Below are 16,636 nucleotides of genomic sequence, written 5' to 3' on the forward strand. Positions count from 1 at the left end.
TAATAACTATGATGCAGAAAAATTTCAAGTGCCATAGTCAGCACATTTTATTGTTATGGGTATGAACTGACATTTAATTGAGCTTACCTTTTTTATTTATGGTGAATAAGTACGTCAGTTTTGCACTGCATTTCCTGATATCTGAGTGTTACGGATACCTTAAGATGTGAAGCTGGTAGTAGGGCCTTTATTTGAAGCATAGCTTCTCTTACAACGATTTCATTTGTGCCATAAGTTCTTCCAGTGTCTGTTCACTGTCAGCTGCAACTTCTGTGTCTTCATTCTGATAAAGAAAAACAAAACTTATTAAAAGCTTGAGTAAGGTGCTTGACATGAGGAATGCAAATTTCGCTATGTGTAGTGTGCACTGCACCAGTGCACAATAATGCCTGTGAGCTATAAAGCTTGCCACACACACAAAGTGAAGCAGTGAGACAATGCAAAATGTATCTGTATGTCAGAATACAAAACTATGCACAAGCTTCAGTACTAAACCACTTTTTGTCATACATGTACTAGTACTTTAAATACATTTGCATATGTTCATGCTCAATTATAACCCCCAACATCAAAGTGGTGACTGGGATACATGTTATACTTTGCAGGAATGTAGTTAACTACAAGAGTTGCACTTAACAGACCAGGAAGCCTTTCCCTCGTGACTTCACATACATCATCACTGTTGTCAGCCTATTCAATGCAAGACAAAGGCCACTCCCAGGGATCTCAGATTACCCCTGTCTTGCCTCAACCAAACCTACCCGATAACTGCATTTTTCATAATCTCAACAAACCTAATTCTCTGCCGCACTTCCCTTCCTTTGGCACCCAATTTGTTACTCTCACAGACTATTGGTTTTCTGCTCTACACATCACACGACCTGGCCATATTCATTTCTGTCTCTTATTCTCAGCATTTATGCATTCACATACGCTGTCCAACAGTAAAGTTGCAGAAATGCAGTCACTAAAAAGAGAGCGAAATAGTATACCTATGTGAGATTTTGTCATATTTATACAGCATAGTCGAGACGTCGGCAGAAGGCTACGGTGGATAGCCACAAAAGGAAAATGAAGATGACAGAGAGACTGCATGCCTTCCTCCAGGTACACAATCTTCATAGGTTCCTCTCCTCAGTTTCTTCAAACACATGCTATTTCCATATGGAGTTGCTGTTTTCGACGAGTTTTCATCACATCACACAGTCACTCAACGTTTCTTCTTCAGTTTCACAGCATGAAAATCTTCCCGATATTGCCCTGCCACCTCCTCCTAGGTGGACCTCATTTCCTTGTACTACCACATTTGGTCATCCTTACATTTTTCCACATTATGTGGCCAAACCGTTGCAGGCTTCCCTCTTGGAAATTTGCCACAATGCATGTGAACACAACTTACTTAAATCGAGGTTTGACTGTAGTAACAATATGGTATATAAAACTCACCCTAACACTAGTGCCAACAGAGCACTAGCAGGTGTCCAGCAACTCTGTTATTGGACTGCCTACATTTGTCACTTTGATTTTACACCACAATGTGCACCCTGGCATCTCCAGTGAGCTTGCTTAGACTGCAGTTAAAAACTTAATGTGTGCAAGAGTACAGTGCTCACGGAATGAAACACGACAGGGAGCATTTAGTAGAACCCTGCATATGTGCAAAGTACTCAAGAGTACCATGTCATGTCGCTAGGAAACTGGTCACCAAAGGCGACGCGGACTCTGATCTAAGTGTACGCGCCAAAATTATGTCAATGTGTCACGAACCGCAGCCGATGGAAATGAAAGTATGAGTATGCGCATTAGTTAGGCCTGAATTGACGCGTTTCATTCCGTGAACACTGTACATGTGCATGCACATCTTTTGACCCATTCTATTGGCAGTTCTGCGAGTAGCACTAACATCACATTTTTAAAGTAAAAGGGTTGACATCTGGGCGAGTTGGTACATAGTTTAAGGAAAAAATCAGTCACAAAAGACACAGGACTAAAGAGATGTTCACACCACAACGACTGTGGTGTGAACACGAGTGTGTCATTGTAGTGTGAACATCTCTTCTTGTCCTTTGTCTTTTGTGACTGGTTCTTTCCTTCAATTTTGAAGTAAATTTGTAAGAAGTGTATATACACATTGTTTTAAAAGGTTGGTAGGTCAAAGACAGGTGTCATTGCTTAAGGCTGTTATAGGAGATATGTGAAATGCTGAAAGTGCGCTTTTGCACAAATCTTGTTTGACCCACATAAGGTGGCAGACGCTGCCGTAGAAGTAGAAATAAGGCACGACCACATGACTTGGTGACACTAGCCTTCCCACTGTCTCTTCCTTATTAGATCATCGCTGTCTGCTAGCCTACTCTTGGCTCAATGGTGCCATGAGCGGGAGGTTGCCCATCTCGGGTATGGCAACCTAATAGGAAAAGCCCACTTTCAGTATTTTGCAGGTTCCTTATGATTACAAAAATATTTATACATGCTTTGTCATTTAATAAACATGAATATGACTGTTCAAACAATCTGATCCTTAATCAAGTTGAATGTCGGAAGCGTAGGCTGTTGGGCCAGCTGGTGCATCATGTAGTGTCATTGAATGGAAATACGGGTGGGAAGAAACGGGGTGGACAGGACACTCACTCACTTACAACTGAAGTTTAATGAAAGGTTTTCCAGGGAGCAGAGGTCCGCACGTGTGCAGTCAGAAGACAGATACAAAGCTCATGCATAATCACATGCAAAAATTGTAAAAAATGCTACCACCCAAGGAGACACCTAATTTCTTTATCCATCAAGGCAACTGATGGGACACTGACACACGTGGCAGATTGTGCATATATCTGGCCAGCCTGTGCATGTGCGGCCCTCCGCTCCCTGGAAAACCTTTCATTAAACTTCAGTTGTAAGTGAGCGTCTGTTCTGTTCACTCCGTTTCTTCCCGCCCCTATTTCCGCTCAACGACACTACAAGTTGAATGTCGTCACAGTCCCACCCATTATCTAGCACTTTCTTTGTGAACATGTGTATGAAATTATTTTTGGAAATAACACACATATGGAAATACTGGGCATCAGCATATGTGGTAGGTTGGCAAAGCCATAATGTAAGCAGGGCAAAAATTACAGAAAAATATTTCAATCTGTTTTTATTCCAAATTCACCATTAGCCCTCAGCTGGGAATGCACGTTCGTGGTTAGTGGTGGTGGTCTGAGATGGCGCTGGTCAATGGCCTAAGTGCATGCTGGCAACACGAAGGAAGAGCTAGGGTCTGGTGGAGGACAGCGTTTATTTCTGCAGCAAAGCCTCCGGTCGGGCTGCGCCCAGACAACCTCTTCTCGTCTCATCCTGAGCACTCATTTTTAAGGGCTCAGTCTTGTTAGGACAAACAACCGCAATAAAAATGCATACATCTTCTGACTTTCTCTGCTTTCCCCCCACCCCTACATGAGTAACACTCATCTCGTCAAATCCCACAAGCGTTTTCAGTCACTTGCTGCCAATTAATTGCCCTCCCGTTATGCCCACTTGAGCAAACGGTTACCGGTTGGTGGCCCCCTGTTGCAACATGGGTTAAAAAAGCCACATCCAGTGGGATTCCATTCCTACCTAAATTAGGGACCTGCCACCATGGCTCAGTTCTATGAAACACACTTGCCACACATGCTTTGTCATCTCTCTCCACACTGGCTCAGGACGCCGTCACAGCTTTCAACATAATTTCCCTGACGGCCCCTGTGTGCATTGCTGCATGCTCGGCGCACTGCAGCTGCATCCAGTACGAAGAAGAGAGCTAAGAAAACCATGGCGAACTGTAGCAAATGCCCTAACTTCTACACTCTCAAACTGACTCCCCCCATGATAGACCAACATGGACAGGACCCGAGCCATATTGACCTATCGCGCAGGCCTAATGGCAGATTTGGAATCGTTTTATGTTATCCTGTCCCTGCACAATGCAAAATGATGTCACTGGTGGCAGTACGACCAGTAGCACTGTGCCATGTCTTGCAACATACTGGAGCTGGTTCAGAGTTACAAGGCTAGACCAAAACAGTGGTTCGTCCATCTATTAAATCAAGAAGGGGTTTGCAGCATGGCTTTGTAATGGAGTATATTTAAATCCAAATATGATGCCTGATGTTTTGAAGCAGACACTGTGAAAATTCTACAAAATGGATCAGATGATCCCCGAGTCTGAACTAAAGGCACCACATGGTGTGAAAAATTTTGTTTCATTAACAACTTTTACAGGTAAGGAAACTGAACATTCCATAATGGCAGAAATTTGGACACTATGAGGAAGACTTGAATTACCACTGCAGTGCAAGGAATGATGTGCACAGCTTCTGCAGCTAGGCTGCAATTTGAACACTGCCAGTTGTGTATTCACAGTTCATAGCTTTCGGTGAGAAAGCAAGCTGCACAACCAAAGGCACTGGTTGAGCTGCAAACACAGATCATTTGCTATGATCCCATGAGTAACTTGCGTAACATATAAAAGTTACCGCTAGAAGTTTACACTACCATCAGTTACTAACTCACATAAGTATTTGCAAGTTACCAAGTTATTCACAAAAGTATTTAATTTATGATAGCCCAGATTGGATTTCTAGCCTCGCTGAGGGTCCAAAACAAGTTCCTCTGAAATCACTTGGTGGTGAAGATGTGCTACAGAAGCAGCCAATGCTTATCCTTATTTATACAAGCACAGAAACCAAACAAAAATGCCCCCCCCCCCCACTTCATCATAAAAAAACTGGGCACAGAAGGTGTTTCATACCTTTTGTGGCTTGGGAACAGTGTAAGCTAGCTGAATTCCAGGTGCAAGATCGGACACTGTACACTCGGCACTGCTTCCTTCAGCTGCTTCATCTGGTGTTTCTGACACTAAGCAGATACCTTTGAAAAAAAAAAAACATAAGTGAATCCATGGGTTACATTGATACAAAGAAAATTTGTTATTTAAGAATATTATGCAAAGGTCGAATTGGCTGGGCAATGAGTGCTATATGAAAACAGTGGAAAAATATGTGAGAATTAAAGAATGTGAGCATAAAGCACATGTGCTTTATACACAAGCTAATGTGGCCAACTGTACACAGTGCAAGGTGTATACACTTTAGCTGTGGATGGTGCTGCTCGTGAGGTGGGCAGATAATGTCGTTTAGCTGAAAGTATGACCATGTGATGATTCATCGATAATAGAACTAGTATGCGAGGCAGCAATGCCTTAAGAAAAACTATTGCTGCTTAGGCGGTGTTTTCTCCATCTTCTTATGTGCAATGGATTTATTTATTTATTTTATTTATTTATTTATTTATTTATTTATTTATATATTTATTTATTTATTTATTTATTTATTTATTTATTTATTTATTTAGTACATACTACAGACCACATTGTGGTCCTTGCAGGACAGGCAGACATAGTTAACTACAAGACTAGACATAGGCAAGTACAAGATTTAAGTAAATAGATTCATACACATTCATATTCTATGGATAGTGTAACGTGATCGGTCAAGCTGACCATGCCACGTGATGCACACTATGTTGCGCATTGACCTATGATGGCCTATAAAAGTGATGACCAAAAATCTCGCAGCCACATTTGCTGCTCTCGGATTTCTCGGTGACTGTCTCAGTCCCTTATCAGCCTGTCAGCGGCTAATACATAGTGTCAGAAGTGAGGCCCACAGTGGCGGCTATGACGCTTCATCCCATACCGAGAATTATGGAACTGCTGAAGCCACCGGATCATCTTCGTTTAACAGAAAATGTTCAGAAGAACAGGGAGCTATTCAAGCAAAAGTTCGAACTGTATGTACAAGCATCAGAGCCAGTAAAACCGCTGACAGAAGCTGCTAAAGCTGCCTGGCTCCTGACTGCTACCGGGGATGATACACTGGAAGTCTTCAATAACTTTACGTTCGCTGAAGACGAAAACAAGCAAGACTACAAGGCTGTGGTAAGAAAATTCGAAAAATACTGCGCGTAGCAGCAAAACGAAGTCTATGAAAGATACTTCTTCAGAATAAGAACGCAAGATGAAGGTGAACCGGTGGAGCACTTCATAAGAGACCTACGAAAGCAAGCAAGGTTCTGCAACTTTGGTCTGCTTTTTGACTCGATGATTCGCGACCAAATCACGTTTGGTACCAGGAACAGTAAACTATGGGAGAAAATGCTGAAAGAGAAAGATTTGACGCTCCAAAAGGTAGACCAAATCTGCAAGGCCACAGAGGTTGTGAGAAAACAAAATGAAGCAGGGCAAAGTAACAGAGCAAAAGTGGATGCTGTCAAAAAAGGCTACCTGCACCGGAGCCAAAGCCTGACAAACATGTTCCAGTGCTCCGAGTGCAATAGAAGACATGAGCCAAGGAAGTGTCCCACCTATGGCAAAATCTGCCATGCTTGCGGAGGTTGGCAAGTGCAACATCAAAGTGATATCATAAGAAGCCAACAAACACTGACACCAAGGACAACATAAGTGGATGGGGAAACAGTGCCGTAGTAGCTTAATTGGTAGAACATCGCACGCGAAATGCGAAGGTTGTGGGATCGTTCCCCACCTGCGGCAAGTTCTTTTTTCATCCACTATCATTTCCATTAATTTATCGTTTCTTTATTTCATTTATTAAGCACAAGTAATTTCCCCGATGTTGTCCTTGGTGTCAGTGTTTGTTGGCTTCTTATGATATGACTAATAAAAATCGGGCCCCTCGGTTAACCCCCTTTCTTCTCATTTATAACATGAAAGTGAGTATTTCGAAATCTTGGACGTCACCATATGCGGAATCCAGAAAATGGACTGGATCGTTAAGCCCCAAGTTGGAAAACAACAAGTTGCGTTCAAAGTGGACACTGGTTCCCAAGCCAATCTGTTACCATTGGCGGTGTACAACAGATTCCGAACGAAGCCATGCCTGAGGCCAAGTAATTCAGTTTTACGGTTCTATAGTGGAAATGCGATCAGTACTGCGGATTGACAACTCAAGTGGTCTCAATCAATGATCGTAGGTGCCTCGCAGACTTCTTCGTTGTGAAGCGTAGCCAGCCCATCTTAGGTCTGGAACTGGCTGAATCCCTGGCACTACTGTCCCGCGCTGTTGATTCTGTGACTACAGACAAGGTTGCTCTGGCCATACAGGAATTTTGCCACCCCTTCGAAGGCATTGTTTGTATAAAGCGAGAGTACTGGATGGTGCTTTGTGACGATGCAGTTCGGGTGATCCATGCAGCGTGTTGCGTCCCATTGGCGTTACAGGAACCCCTGCGGAAAGAACTCCTGCGCATGGAAAAGGCGAACATCATCTGCAAAGTGAACGAACCAACTGGTTGGGTAAGTTTAGTTGTTATTGTGAGGAAAAAAAAACAGTAGCCTCAGGGTGTTCATGGATCCAAGAAACGTAAACGCATGCTTGAAACGCAAGCACTACCAGATGCCACAACGTGAAGATACCGAGACGGAGCTGACAGGCGTAAAATATTTTAGTCGCCTACACGCGAACACGGGTTCTCACCAAATTCCACTCGACGAGACCACTTCAAAGATACGCCCGTTCGCCACGCCTTTTGGTCGCTACCGCTTCCTTAGACTTCCATTCGGAATCACATCTGCACCCGAAGTCTTCCAGAAAACGCTCAGCAAGATTTTCGACCCTTTACTAAGGGTAAGGGTGTACATTGATGGCATTCTGGTGTAGGGATCTTCAAAGCAGGAACATGACGGATCACCTTAAAGCAGCTCTGTGCAGTACAACAAACAGGGCTAACAATTAACTTGGCTAAGTGCATGTTCGGAGTACACGAAACAGTTTGCTTGGATGATATGATCAGTGAAGTGGGAATTCACCCAAACCCAGCATTCTGTCTACTGTCTAAGCCAAATTCCTGTACCTAATGACAAACTTGCTGTTTAGCGCATGCTAGGCGTAATAAACTATTTTGGTAAATAACTGCGATCACTAGCTGACAAAACAAAGCTTCTTCGAAGCCTGATATGGAAGGACACCATGTTCGATTGGATAGAAAAGCACATGCAAGAATGGGATACAATCTGCGAAGCACTGCGCCTTGCCCCGCTGCTTGCTATATTCAACCCTGTGAAAGAAACTAAGGTAACGTCAGACGCTTCTAAGGATGGCGTAGGCGCTGCACTGCTTCAGTGACACACCAGTGGCTGATATTCTGTTGCCTACGCGTAACGAGCAATGACCGAGGTCGAAAAATGTTATTCTCAGATCGAGAAAGAGGCGATGGGAATTATATACAGCTGCGAGAAGTTCCACTAGTTTGTCTATGGCAGGAAAATTGCAATAGACGCCAATCACAAGCCATTGATAGCCATTGCGTCCAAAGACATCGGGAACATGCCCCCAAGGCTTCAACGTTTCTTTCTTCGTCTGCTAATATACAAGTATGTTCTACAGTTTGTGGCAGGCAAAGAATTGGTGCTTGTGGAGATGCTTTCAAGAGCCACACCGGCAAAGTGTGGAGCCACTACTGATTTCAGCCACATTCAAGTTCTTGCAGTTGCCATTCTGTCATCCTTAGTAAGCGAAAGAACGGAGAGCTCTTGGCACAGGAGACCTGTAACGACTCTGGGCTGCGTGCAGCTGCAGAAAGCCTGTCCTCAAACAAAGACGCCGAAGGAACACTCAAACCATTTGCCTTGTAACCTTCAGTGGTTGACGGAATTCTGCTGAAAGGAAACGAAGTAGTTATTCTAAAGAAGCTGCAACCATAAACGCTCAGGCGCATTCACAAGGGCCATGCGGGTATAAATAAGTGCAAAGCTAGGGCAAGGCGTTTAGTCTTCTGGCCTGGTTTGAACTCGGACATTGCAGGCATTGTACAGAAATGTGCAGTCCGCAAAACCTATGCATACAAACAGCCAAACGCGCCTCTCTTGCTACGACCTCCGCCTGACCAACCCTGGTACAGAGTCGGCGTAGATCTGTTCTATTATGCTGGATCCATGTACCTTGCAATCTTTGACGCTTACTCGAATTTTCCAGCAGTAAAAAAACTTGGACGCATCTGCAACTGCGGTCATCGACAAGTTGGCAGCCATCTTTGCAAGGTACGAAATCCCGAAGGAAGTCTGCACGGACAACGGCCCCCGGTTTTCAATCCACCAATCCGCACCAGGATTTGCACCTGTGCCAGACAGAACGATTTCAAACATGTGACTTTGAGCCCAAAGTTTCCACGTTCTAATGGGCTCGCGGAAAAGGGGGTTCAGATTACCAAGCAGCTTCAACACCCTGAAACGATTTTGACCATTTTGTACAAACGTACTGAGTCGTTAGAGTAGGTGTTTCTGATCATTAATTGACACCTCTAAGTGCTCCGCATAAAGCATGTAATTTATTATAAGGTTTTAAAAATGTACATCACTGCCGATCGCAGCACATCGCTCAGCTGAACTTTAAGCCGCCCCTACCCATTTGATGTCATTTTCCCTAATGACATTAGTAGGGCGAGCTATCCAATTGGCTGCCCAGGGCGCCTCATCAATAATTTTTCCAACTTTATGCTGAACAAATGTTGTTTTGTAATAGTTAGAATGTTACTTAATTTGTTTATATAAAAAAAAAGCAACAGAAAGAGAATGCACAAGAACAGTTTCTCACTACACTTAAAGGGCCCCTGAAACGGTTCGGACAAATTTTGTAGACGCGTAGGGTACAGCTTAAGTAGAACATTCGCACCACAATTTGAGTGAAGCGTTACGTATTAATGGAGCTACAAGCGATTAGAAGTTACCCTCCTCCCCATCCACGCTTTTCCTCCTCAACTCGTTCGCCGAGCGAGCGGGGCCACGCTCCGCCTTCACTGGTCCTGCGTCACGATGCGACGTCACATTGTCCACTTCCGTTTGTTTTGGAGCCCGCCCCCACCCGCGCGAGACCTCTCCGCTAGCCGCTTGGCTGTCGATCCCAAGCGAGAGCTATTGAAGCAGCGTGCGTTGCGAGCATTCTGTCGTAGCGCCGAATGTGTCTGGTATTCCGTTAACCACAGGCAAGCTGGTCATTTCGGCAAATCACTGGAGGCATAAACTCAAGCTGATGAAGGAACTTTGGCGTAGACGTACGTGAGCGGCCTGATCGGTCTACACGGTCCATACACTTGTTGGCGCAGCGCTTAACCAGCCAAACAAAGCGCTAATATTGCTCTAACCAAGTGTAAAACATTTTAAACATTTATAAAAACAACGTGTCGATGATTACACTCCTGCGAAAAATACGCACCAGCAGCAAAGAAGAATACGCTTCGTTGCTGCTACAGTGTATGGTTGCGCTCTATGCCACCAGGTGGCTGCACCGTGCAGACCATTCACATTTGCCCTTCTGCTCATCTCGGCTCATCCCGTTACGGCACAGTCAAGCGGCCAGACCCTGTCCCCTTGCGCTTACGTTTGCCCTAATACGGGACTCGCGAAACGCTGTTGTGTTAGTAATCTTCCGGTGTAAAGTGACGGCCACAAACGCGCAAATCCTGGCGCCGATCGGATAGCGGTAGTCCGATGCGCAGCAGCCAGTTCGCTCGTACGCTGCCTTGCAGAGGGACACGATGTCGCAGCTTGACATATTGCCAGTCGCTACGTTTGCAGTCCACAAGGCAACAAAGTCGAATCGTAGTGCTCGCAAAAAGATTGAGACCAACTGTGACCGCGGAGCTCTCGTCAAAATGGAGTACGTTGAAACACAAGCAGACGACACTTGCTGTGTGCCGGAAGTGCTTAATGTACTGAAAAATTGTTCTTGTGCATTCTCTTTATGCTTTCTTTTCATAAAAACAAATTAACTAACATTCCAACTATTACGAAGATCATTTGTTTACCATAAAGTTGGAAAAAACATCGATCACGCGCCCTGGTCAGCCAATCGGATAGCTCGCCCCACTGACGTCATATGGGTGATTTTGGTCATATGGGTAGGGGCGGCTTAAAATTCCGCCGAGCAGTGCGCTGCGATCGGCAGCGATGTGCATTTTTAAACCCTTATAATAAATTACACGCTTTACGCAGAGCACTTAGATGTGTCAATTAATGATCAGAAGGACCTACTCTAACGACTCAGTACGTTTGTAGAAAATCGTCAAAAGCGTTTCAGGGTCCCTTTAAGCACTTCCGGCACAAAGCAAACGTCGTCTCCTTGTGTTACAACATGCTTCATTTTGCTGATCCATCTGTCCGATCGGTGACAGGATTTGCGCGTTTACGGCCGTCTCTTTACACCGGAAGATTACTACCACAACAGCGTTTCGCGAGTCTGGTATTCGGGTAAACGCAAGAGCCAGGGCACAGGGCCTGGCCGTTTGACCATGCCGTTTCACGGGATGAGCAGAAGCGCAAACATAAATGGTCTAGAATGATCTGCACGGTGCAGCCACCTGGCGGCACAGAGCTCAACCAAACACAGTACTGTAACGAAGCGTATTCTTCTTTGCTGCTGGTGTAAATTTTTCGCAGGAGCGTAATCATTAACACGTTCTTCTTGTAAATGTTTAAAATTTTTTACACTTGGTTAGAGCAATATTAGCTCTTTGTTTGGCTAGTTAAGCTCTGTGCCAACGGGTGGCTGGACCATGGAGACCGATCAGGCAGCTCATGTATGTCTACGCTAAAGTTCCTTCATCAGCTTGAGTTTATGCCTCCACCGTTTCGTCAAAGCGCCCAGCTCGCCTGTGGTTACCGGAATACCAGACACGTTCAGCGCTGCGACAGAATGCTTGCAATGCATGCTGCTTCAATAGCTGTCGCTTGGGGTCGGCTGCCAAGCAGCTGGTGTAAATGCTGGCGGAGAGGTTGGAGAGGCTTGGTGCGCTCGCTCCTAGAGAACCGGAAATAGGTAACTTGTAATCGTCCATAGTTCTCTTAATATGGGACACTTCACACAAATTGTGGTGCGAATGAATGACTTTAGCTGCATCCTACGCGTCTACAAAATTACTGGTATACTGCTTGTTGCATTTGTTCTTTCACTGATGCCTTGTTTAAAAAAAAATACGGGAAGGTGTATCGTGCTGGGTCATGCCAACCGTGCCATGTGATGCGCACTCTGTTGCGCATCAACCGATGATGGCCTATATAAGCGGTCACAATAAATCCCACAGCCACATTTGCTGCTCTCGGATTCCTCAGTAATTGTCTCAGTCTCTTTGTGGCTGATACAGATAGAAATTAGATATAAACTTTTCTATGATATATTGCTCACAAAATGCTTTGTAAAATAATCAAAACACAAAGCCTTAATCAATCCGTTCTCTCCAGTTGATTATAGAAAGCAGAAGAGGGTGCAAACAGAGCGATGAGATCACATTGGCCAAGTTCCTTACTAAAACCAGTCATAAATGTCAATTTTATGTACCACTAACCAAATTAACCATATTTTAAAAGCAATAAAACTGACAGAAGCACCAGCAGTGTTCGACACCTATAGGCGCTTGTTTTCTGCTGTTTTACTACTGAAGCATGACACTACCATGCTGCCAAGGTAGTGTCATCGGACGTACACTGTTGAAGAAATCGTTGAGACCCTAATTTTTTGGAGGACGCATCCCCAATACTAGCCCATCCAATTTTCACAGACTGCACTGGATCTACTGGCTTTTACTGCATCCAGTGCGAATGATAAAAGGGTATTCTCAATATGTTTCATTCTATAAATTGGGAAGAGCATGCTGTAATGACTAATTCTAACATTGGTATACGAGATATATTACAGTAAATTGCACTGGGTTAAACCCTTTTGCTACTGTTAATAATGGCTGTAAATAATTGTTCTTTAAGACTGTACTGCCCTTTTCTATGCGAAGTAGGATGTTTTTGGCATGTGGGTTGAACTGAAATGTGCATAATGCTAAGGCTTTAGTAAAGCAATGAAGGGGGCTAGTTGGCGGACGTTCATGATTATATTGCGCTTAGTGTTACACTGATGATTTCAAGTGAAGGACAGGTTGTGGACGTACGTAGCGCAAACTACCAACTGTTTAATACTGTTAAAGAATGCACTTATATAGAAGGAGATAAGGCACGGGGGGGGGGGGGCGAGGGGGTGATATAAAAAGATATGACAAGGTGACGACATGTGATCATACTTTGGGCCAGGCATACATCGTTCACTTGCACCCATTCGCCCTGGCAAACTCAACCTCAGCTTCAATAAGTGCGATGGAAGGAGTGCTTACGCACATCTCTTTTTCCCACTAGATTGCGGGAAAGTGTACATTGGGCAAACTGGACGTTGTCTAAATGATAGGTTACGGGAGCACAAATACAAGTGCCAGCTTCTGACAGCACCTAGCAACTTGGCTGTACACTGCAAACAATGCAAATGCTCTCCGCTACTAGAAAGCACCACAGTCATTGACACATCAAAAACAAAAACGGAGCGAGAAATATGGAAGGCACTTGCGATAGCTAAAGAAAAAGAGATGTGCATAAGCACTCCGTCCATCGCGCTTATCGAAGCTGAGGTCGAGTTTGCCAGGACGAACGGGTGCAAGTGAACGATGTATGCCTGGCCCAAAGTATGATCACATGTCGTCACCTTGTCATACCTGTTTATATCTCTCCCCCTCCCCTTCCCCCCGTACCATGTCTCCTTGTATATAAGTGCATTCTTTAAAGGGACACTAAAGGTTACTATTAAGTCAACGTGGACTGTTGAAATACCATCCCAGAAACCTCGAAAAGCTTGTTTCGTGCCAAGGAGACACTTATTTTAAGAGAAAATGCGTTCTGAAGCGTCCGCGTACCTCTAGCGCAGTTCAAATCGCCCGCCCTCCGATCGAGGAGTACTGACAACATGGTCTCATAGTGACGTTGCGCCATCGGTGAGTAGAACGGCGTCCGCAGACGGCGCTATGGCTTCTCTGCTCAAAACGCAAACGCGCGGCCAGAAACAGAGCCAAGACAGAGCCGACAGCAGAGCGAAAGCGGGAGTATGGTGGCTAGCGGAAGGAGAAACGCGCGACCATAAGCTAGTACTTCATTCTATGACTTCATTCTATGACGCAAACTTCGACGCTCGTCACAATGGACCCTGACAACGACAGATTGGCTCGCGATGCTGGGCTCAACTTCAGCGATTTGAGCACTGACGAGCGCGACCTGCTTCTGAGGGCTCGCGCTGCCGGCGTCGCTGCGTACTACGACGGCGGCCTCAAAACCGGCTCTCCGGAGCGGGAAAGCAACGAGGGCTTCCCACGACATCACATGGACGTGGCATTCTCGCTGCTTGTTCCAAGTGAAAGTTTCGCGAGCCAGCAGAACCCGCACAGCACGACGCGATAACGAAACTACTAAAACTCCAAAGCGTGCGCGGCGCAGAGTCGAGCGAAAACGAAACCTTTCGACCACCCATATTACTGAAGGGTAACGTCAAAATGTTATTTTTTTCGTAGAATCGAATAGACGTAGACAAGTAGCATTTTCTTCCGTCTTATAATCGAATGAAATGATATTTTCAATACGAGCAGTTGAGTATTAGTAACACAAATTATGAGGAGTGCTTTCGTCATCGGGCTAGTACCGGAATGTCGCTGGGGGGTCTCAAATCGTGTCATGCATTTACCTCAATTTCTCGTTTACTAAAGCTCTGTTTGCGATTATATTGACGCCTTAGACATTCTAGAACATTGCTCTACCACTTTAACTTGACTTTCTGGTAACCTTTAGTGTCCCTTTAACAGTATTAAACAGTTGGTAGCTTGCGCTACGTACGTCCACATCCTGTCCTTCACTTAAAATCTTCAGTGTAACACTAAGCGCAATATAATCATGAATGCTAAGAAGGCTGAAAAACTTCTAATTTTATTGCACCATAAAAGAAATCTCTGATAACTCTAGTTCATGTGAAAAAATGAACGATGAAAAATGACCAGTGATACTGCCCCAAAATAATTTCACAAAAACAGAACCATAGTAATAGATCATAAAGAAACTGGTAACTGTGCCATAGATGTGGTACTCTTCTCGCACAGGTACTGAGCATTTTGTGTAGTGATGCAATTTTATCAATAGTATAACCTTGATGTTTGTTGTTTGTTTGTTCCAATGAATTATATGTAGGCTGTCTAAAACAAATCATAAACAATTATGATGGGATGTAATATGATCTTTAGCCAAGCTGCAAAATGTCTAGAGCATGGAAGGGTATCACCGGCATGCCACTTCCCCCAAACTAGACCTTTATCAATGGCTTTTTATTGTATCAGTAGAATTACAATCAAAAGTTACCCATTAGTGCCTTCAAGCATGTTACGGTATTCGAAGTGGCTAAAACAGAATTTTTTACCCCATTCATTGTCTTCATGGACCACCTCTTCGTTTTGTTCTGCCACGGGTTTTGGAGGTGGCTTAGATGCCTCCCGAACCTGCATTCCATGAAACCAAAAAATGAAGCACGAGTTTGCCATCGCCTGCAATGTCAGGTCGTTCAACATAAAACAAGTGTCAGAACAAGGCATCAAGAAAGTCGCATTTAACTAGCACTACACATGTAAAGTCGTAAAGCATTAAAACACAAGTCCTTCTTCCTGTGACCATTAGTGGGACGATGGTCCATGACTAAGACTTTAATTCTTGTGAAATTCCTCCAATAAATGCAGCATTTCTGTGGTATAACTGTGGCAAAATGAACTGAACTGCTTCAACTGCAACAGACATTTGAAGTGGGTGCTATGAGACAAAAAAGTAGTAATTGATTAAACCAAAACTGCCAAGAATCATTCAAAATCTCATTCTCTTGTAAATTATGTCAATTATGACCATGCTACCTTTCCAACCATAAAAATCTGCGCTGCAAAAACAAGCTAATTATACAGCAAAGCCCCCTTATAGACAGCAAGTCAGAAATTAGTAAATTGTCTACTATACTGAGTGCTTTAATATAAGCAGATTTTCTCTGCTTCCAGTCAACATTATAGCTTTAGAGCTGAATGAGAGATTCATTAGACAGCGTAAAGTAGAAAAATCAATAAAATTACACTGAGAAATTTGTTGTATTAGTTTGCCTAAAAGGTGCATCATATCTACCCATGAAGTTCTTCAGGGCTCTTGTCGCAATGAAAGTGAGACTTGGGTGAGTTGGTAATGCTTCACTCTAGATACAAAACAGTGTGCATAAAAAAATCAGGATGGCCAGAGAGAACAAATAACATTCAGACATAAATACTACACTTCCCTAGAAATGGTCGAAAGGTATTTTCTTAACTGACTCAGATGGATGCAGCAACTCGTGTCACATGTATTTTTGTGCTTGCTTGTTAAGTGTGAATATGACAATAAAACTTAAGCACTGGTAGTGTGTGTCGTTCTAACTGTTCTGGCTTTCTATGTGCACTGATTCATATCCGAAATGAAACATTTTATTGTCTGTCAGTGTCTATGGCATTTAGCACTCTCCTCACAGAGTCTAAAATGAATATGAGTTCAGACTCCATTCTTCCTGTTTCTTGAGATTTTGGTGTGATGCATGTTTCCCAACCAGCCAACTATCCTCAGGTAGCACTGTCAAGGTAGTGATGAAACTACCACACATGCTAAGATGTACTGGTAGATAATGACAGAATAAATCATAAACTTCAATACTGATGGCAGATAAAGATAATGTTCAACATCAAACCACAATGT

General features: G+C 43.9%; 1 protein-coding gene across 1 annotated transcript in view; it reads right to left on the reverse strand.

Moving 5' to 3' along the window:
- Positions 1 to 167: 167 nt before the first annotated feature.
- Positions 168 to 16,636, reverse strand: part of Uba5 (Ubiquitin-like activating enzyme 5) — a 31,607-nt gene continuing 15,138 nt past the window's right edge. The window contains exons 10-12 of the mRNA XM_075677060.1: positions 15,300 to 15,378; positions 4,772 to 4,890; positions 168 to 283 (exon numbers count right to left, since the gene is read on the reverse strand). Coding sequence (XP_075533175.1) covers positions 209 to 283; positions 4,772 to 4,890; positions 15,300 to 15,378 — 273 coding nt within the window. The 3' untranslated portion in view covers positions 168 to 208. The remainder of the gene's footprint in view (positions 284 to 4,771; positions 4,891 to 15,299; positions 15,379 to 16,636) is intronic.

The sequence above is a fragment of the Dermacentor variabilis genome, chromosome 1, assembly GCF_050947875.1.
Source record: "Dermacentor variabilis isolate Ectoservices chromosome 1, ASM5094787v1, whole genome shotgun sequence".
In the NCBI taxonomy this organism is placed as follows: Eukaryota; Metazoa; Arthropoda; class Arachnida; order Ixodida; family Ixodidae; genus Dermacentor; species Dermacentor variabilis.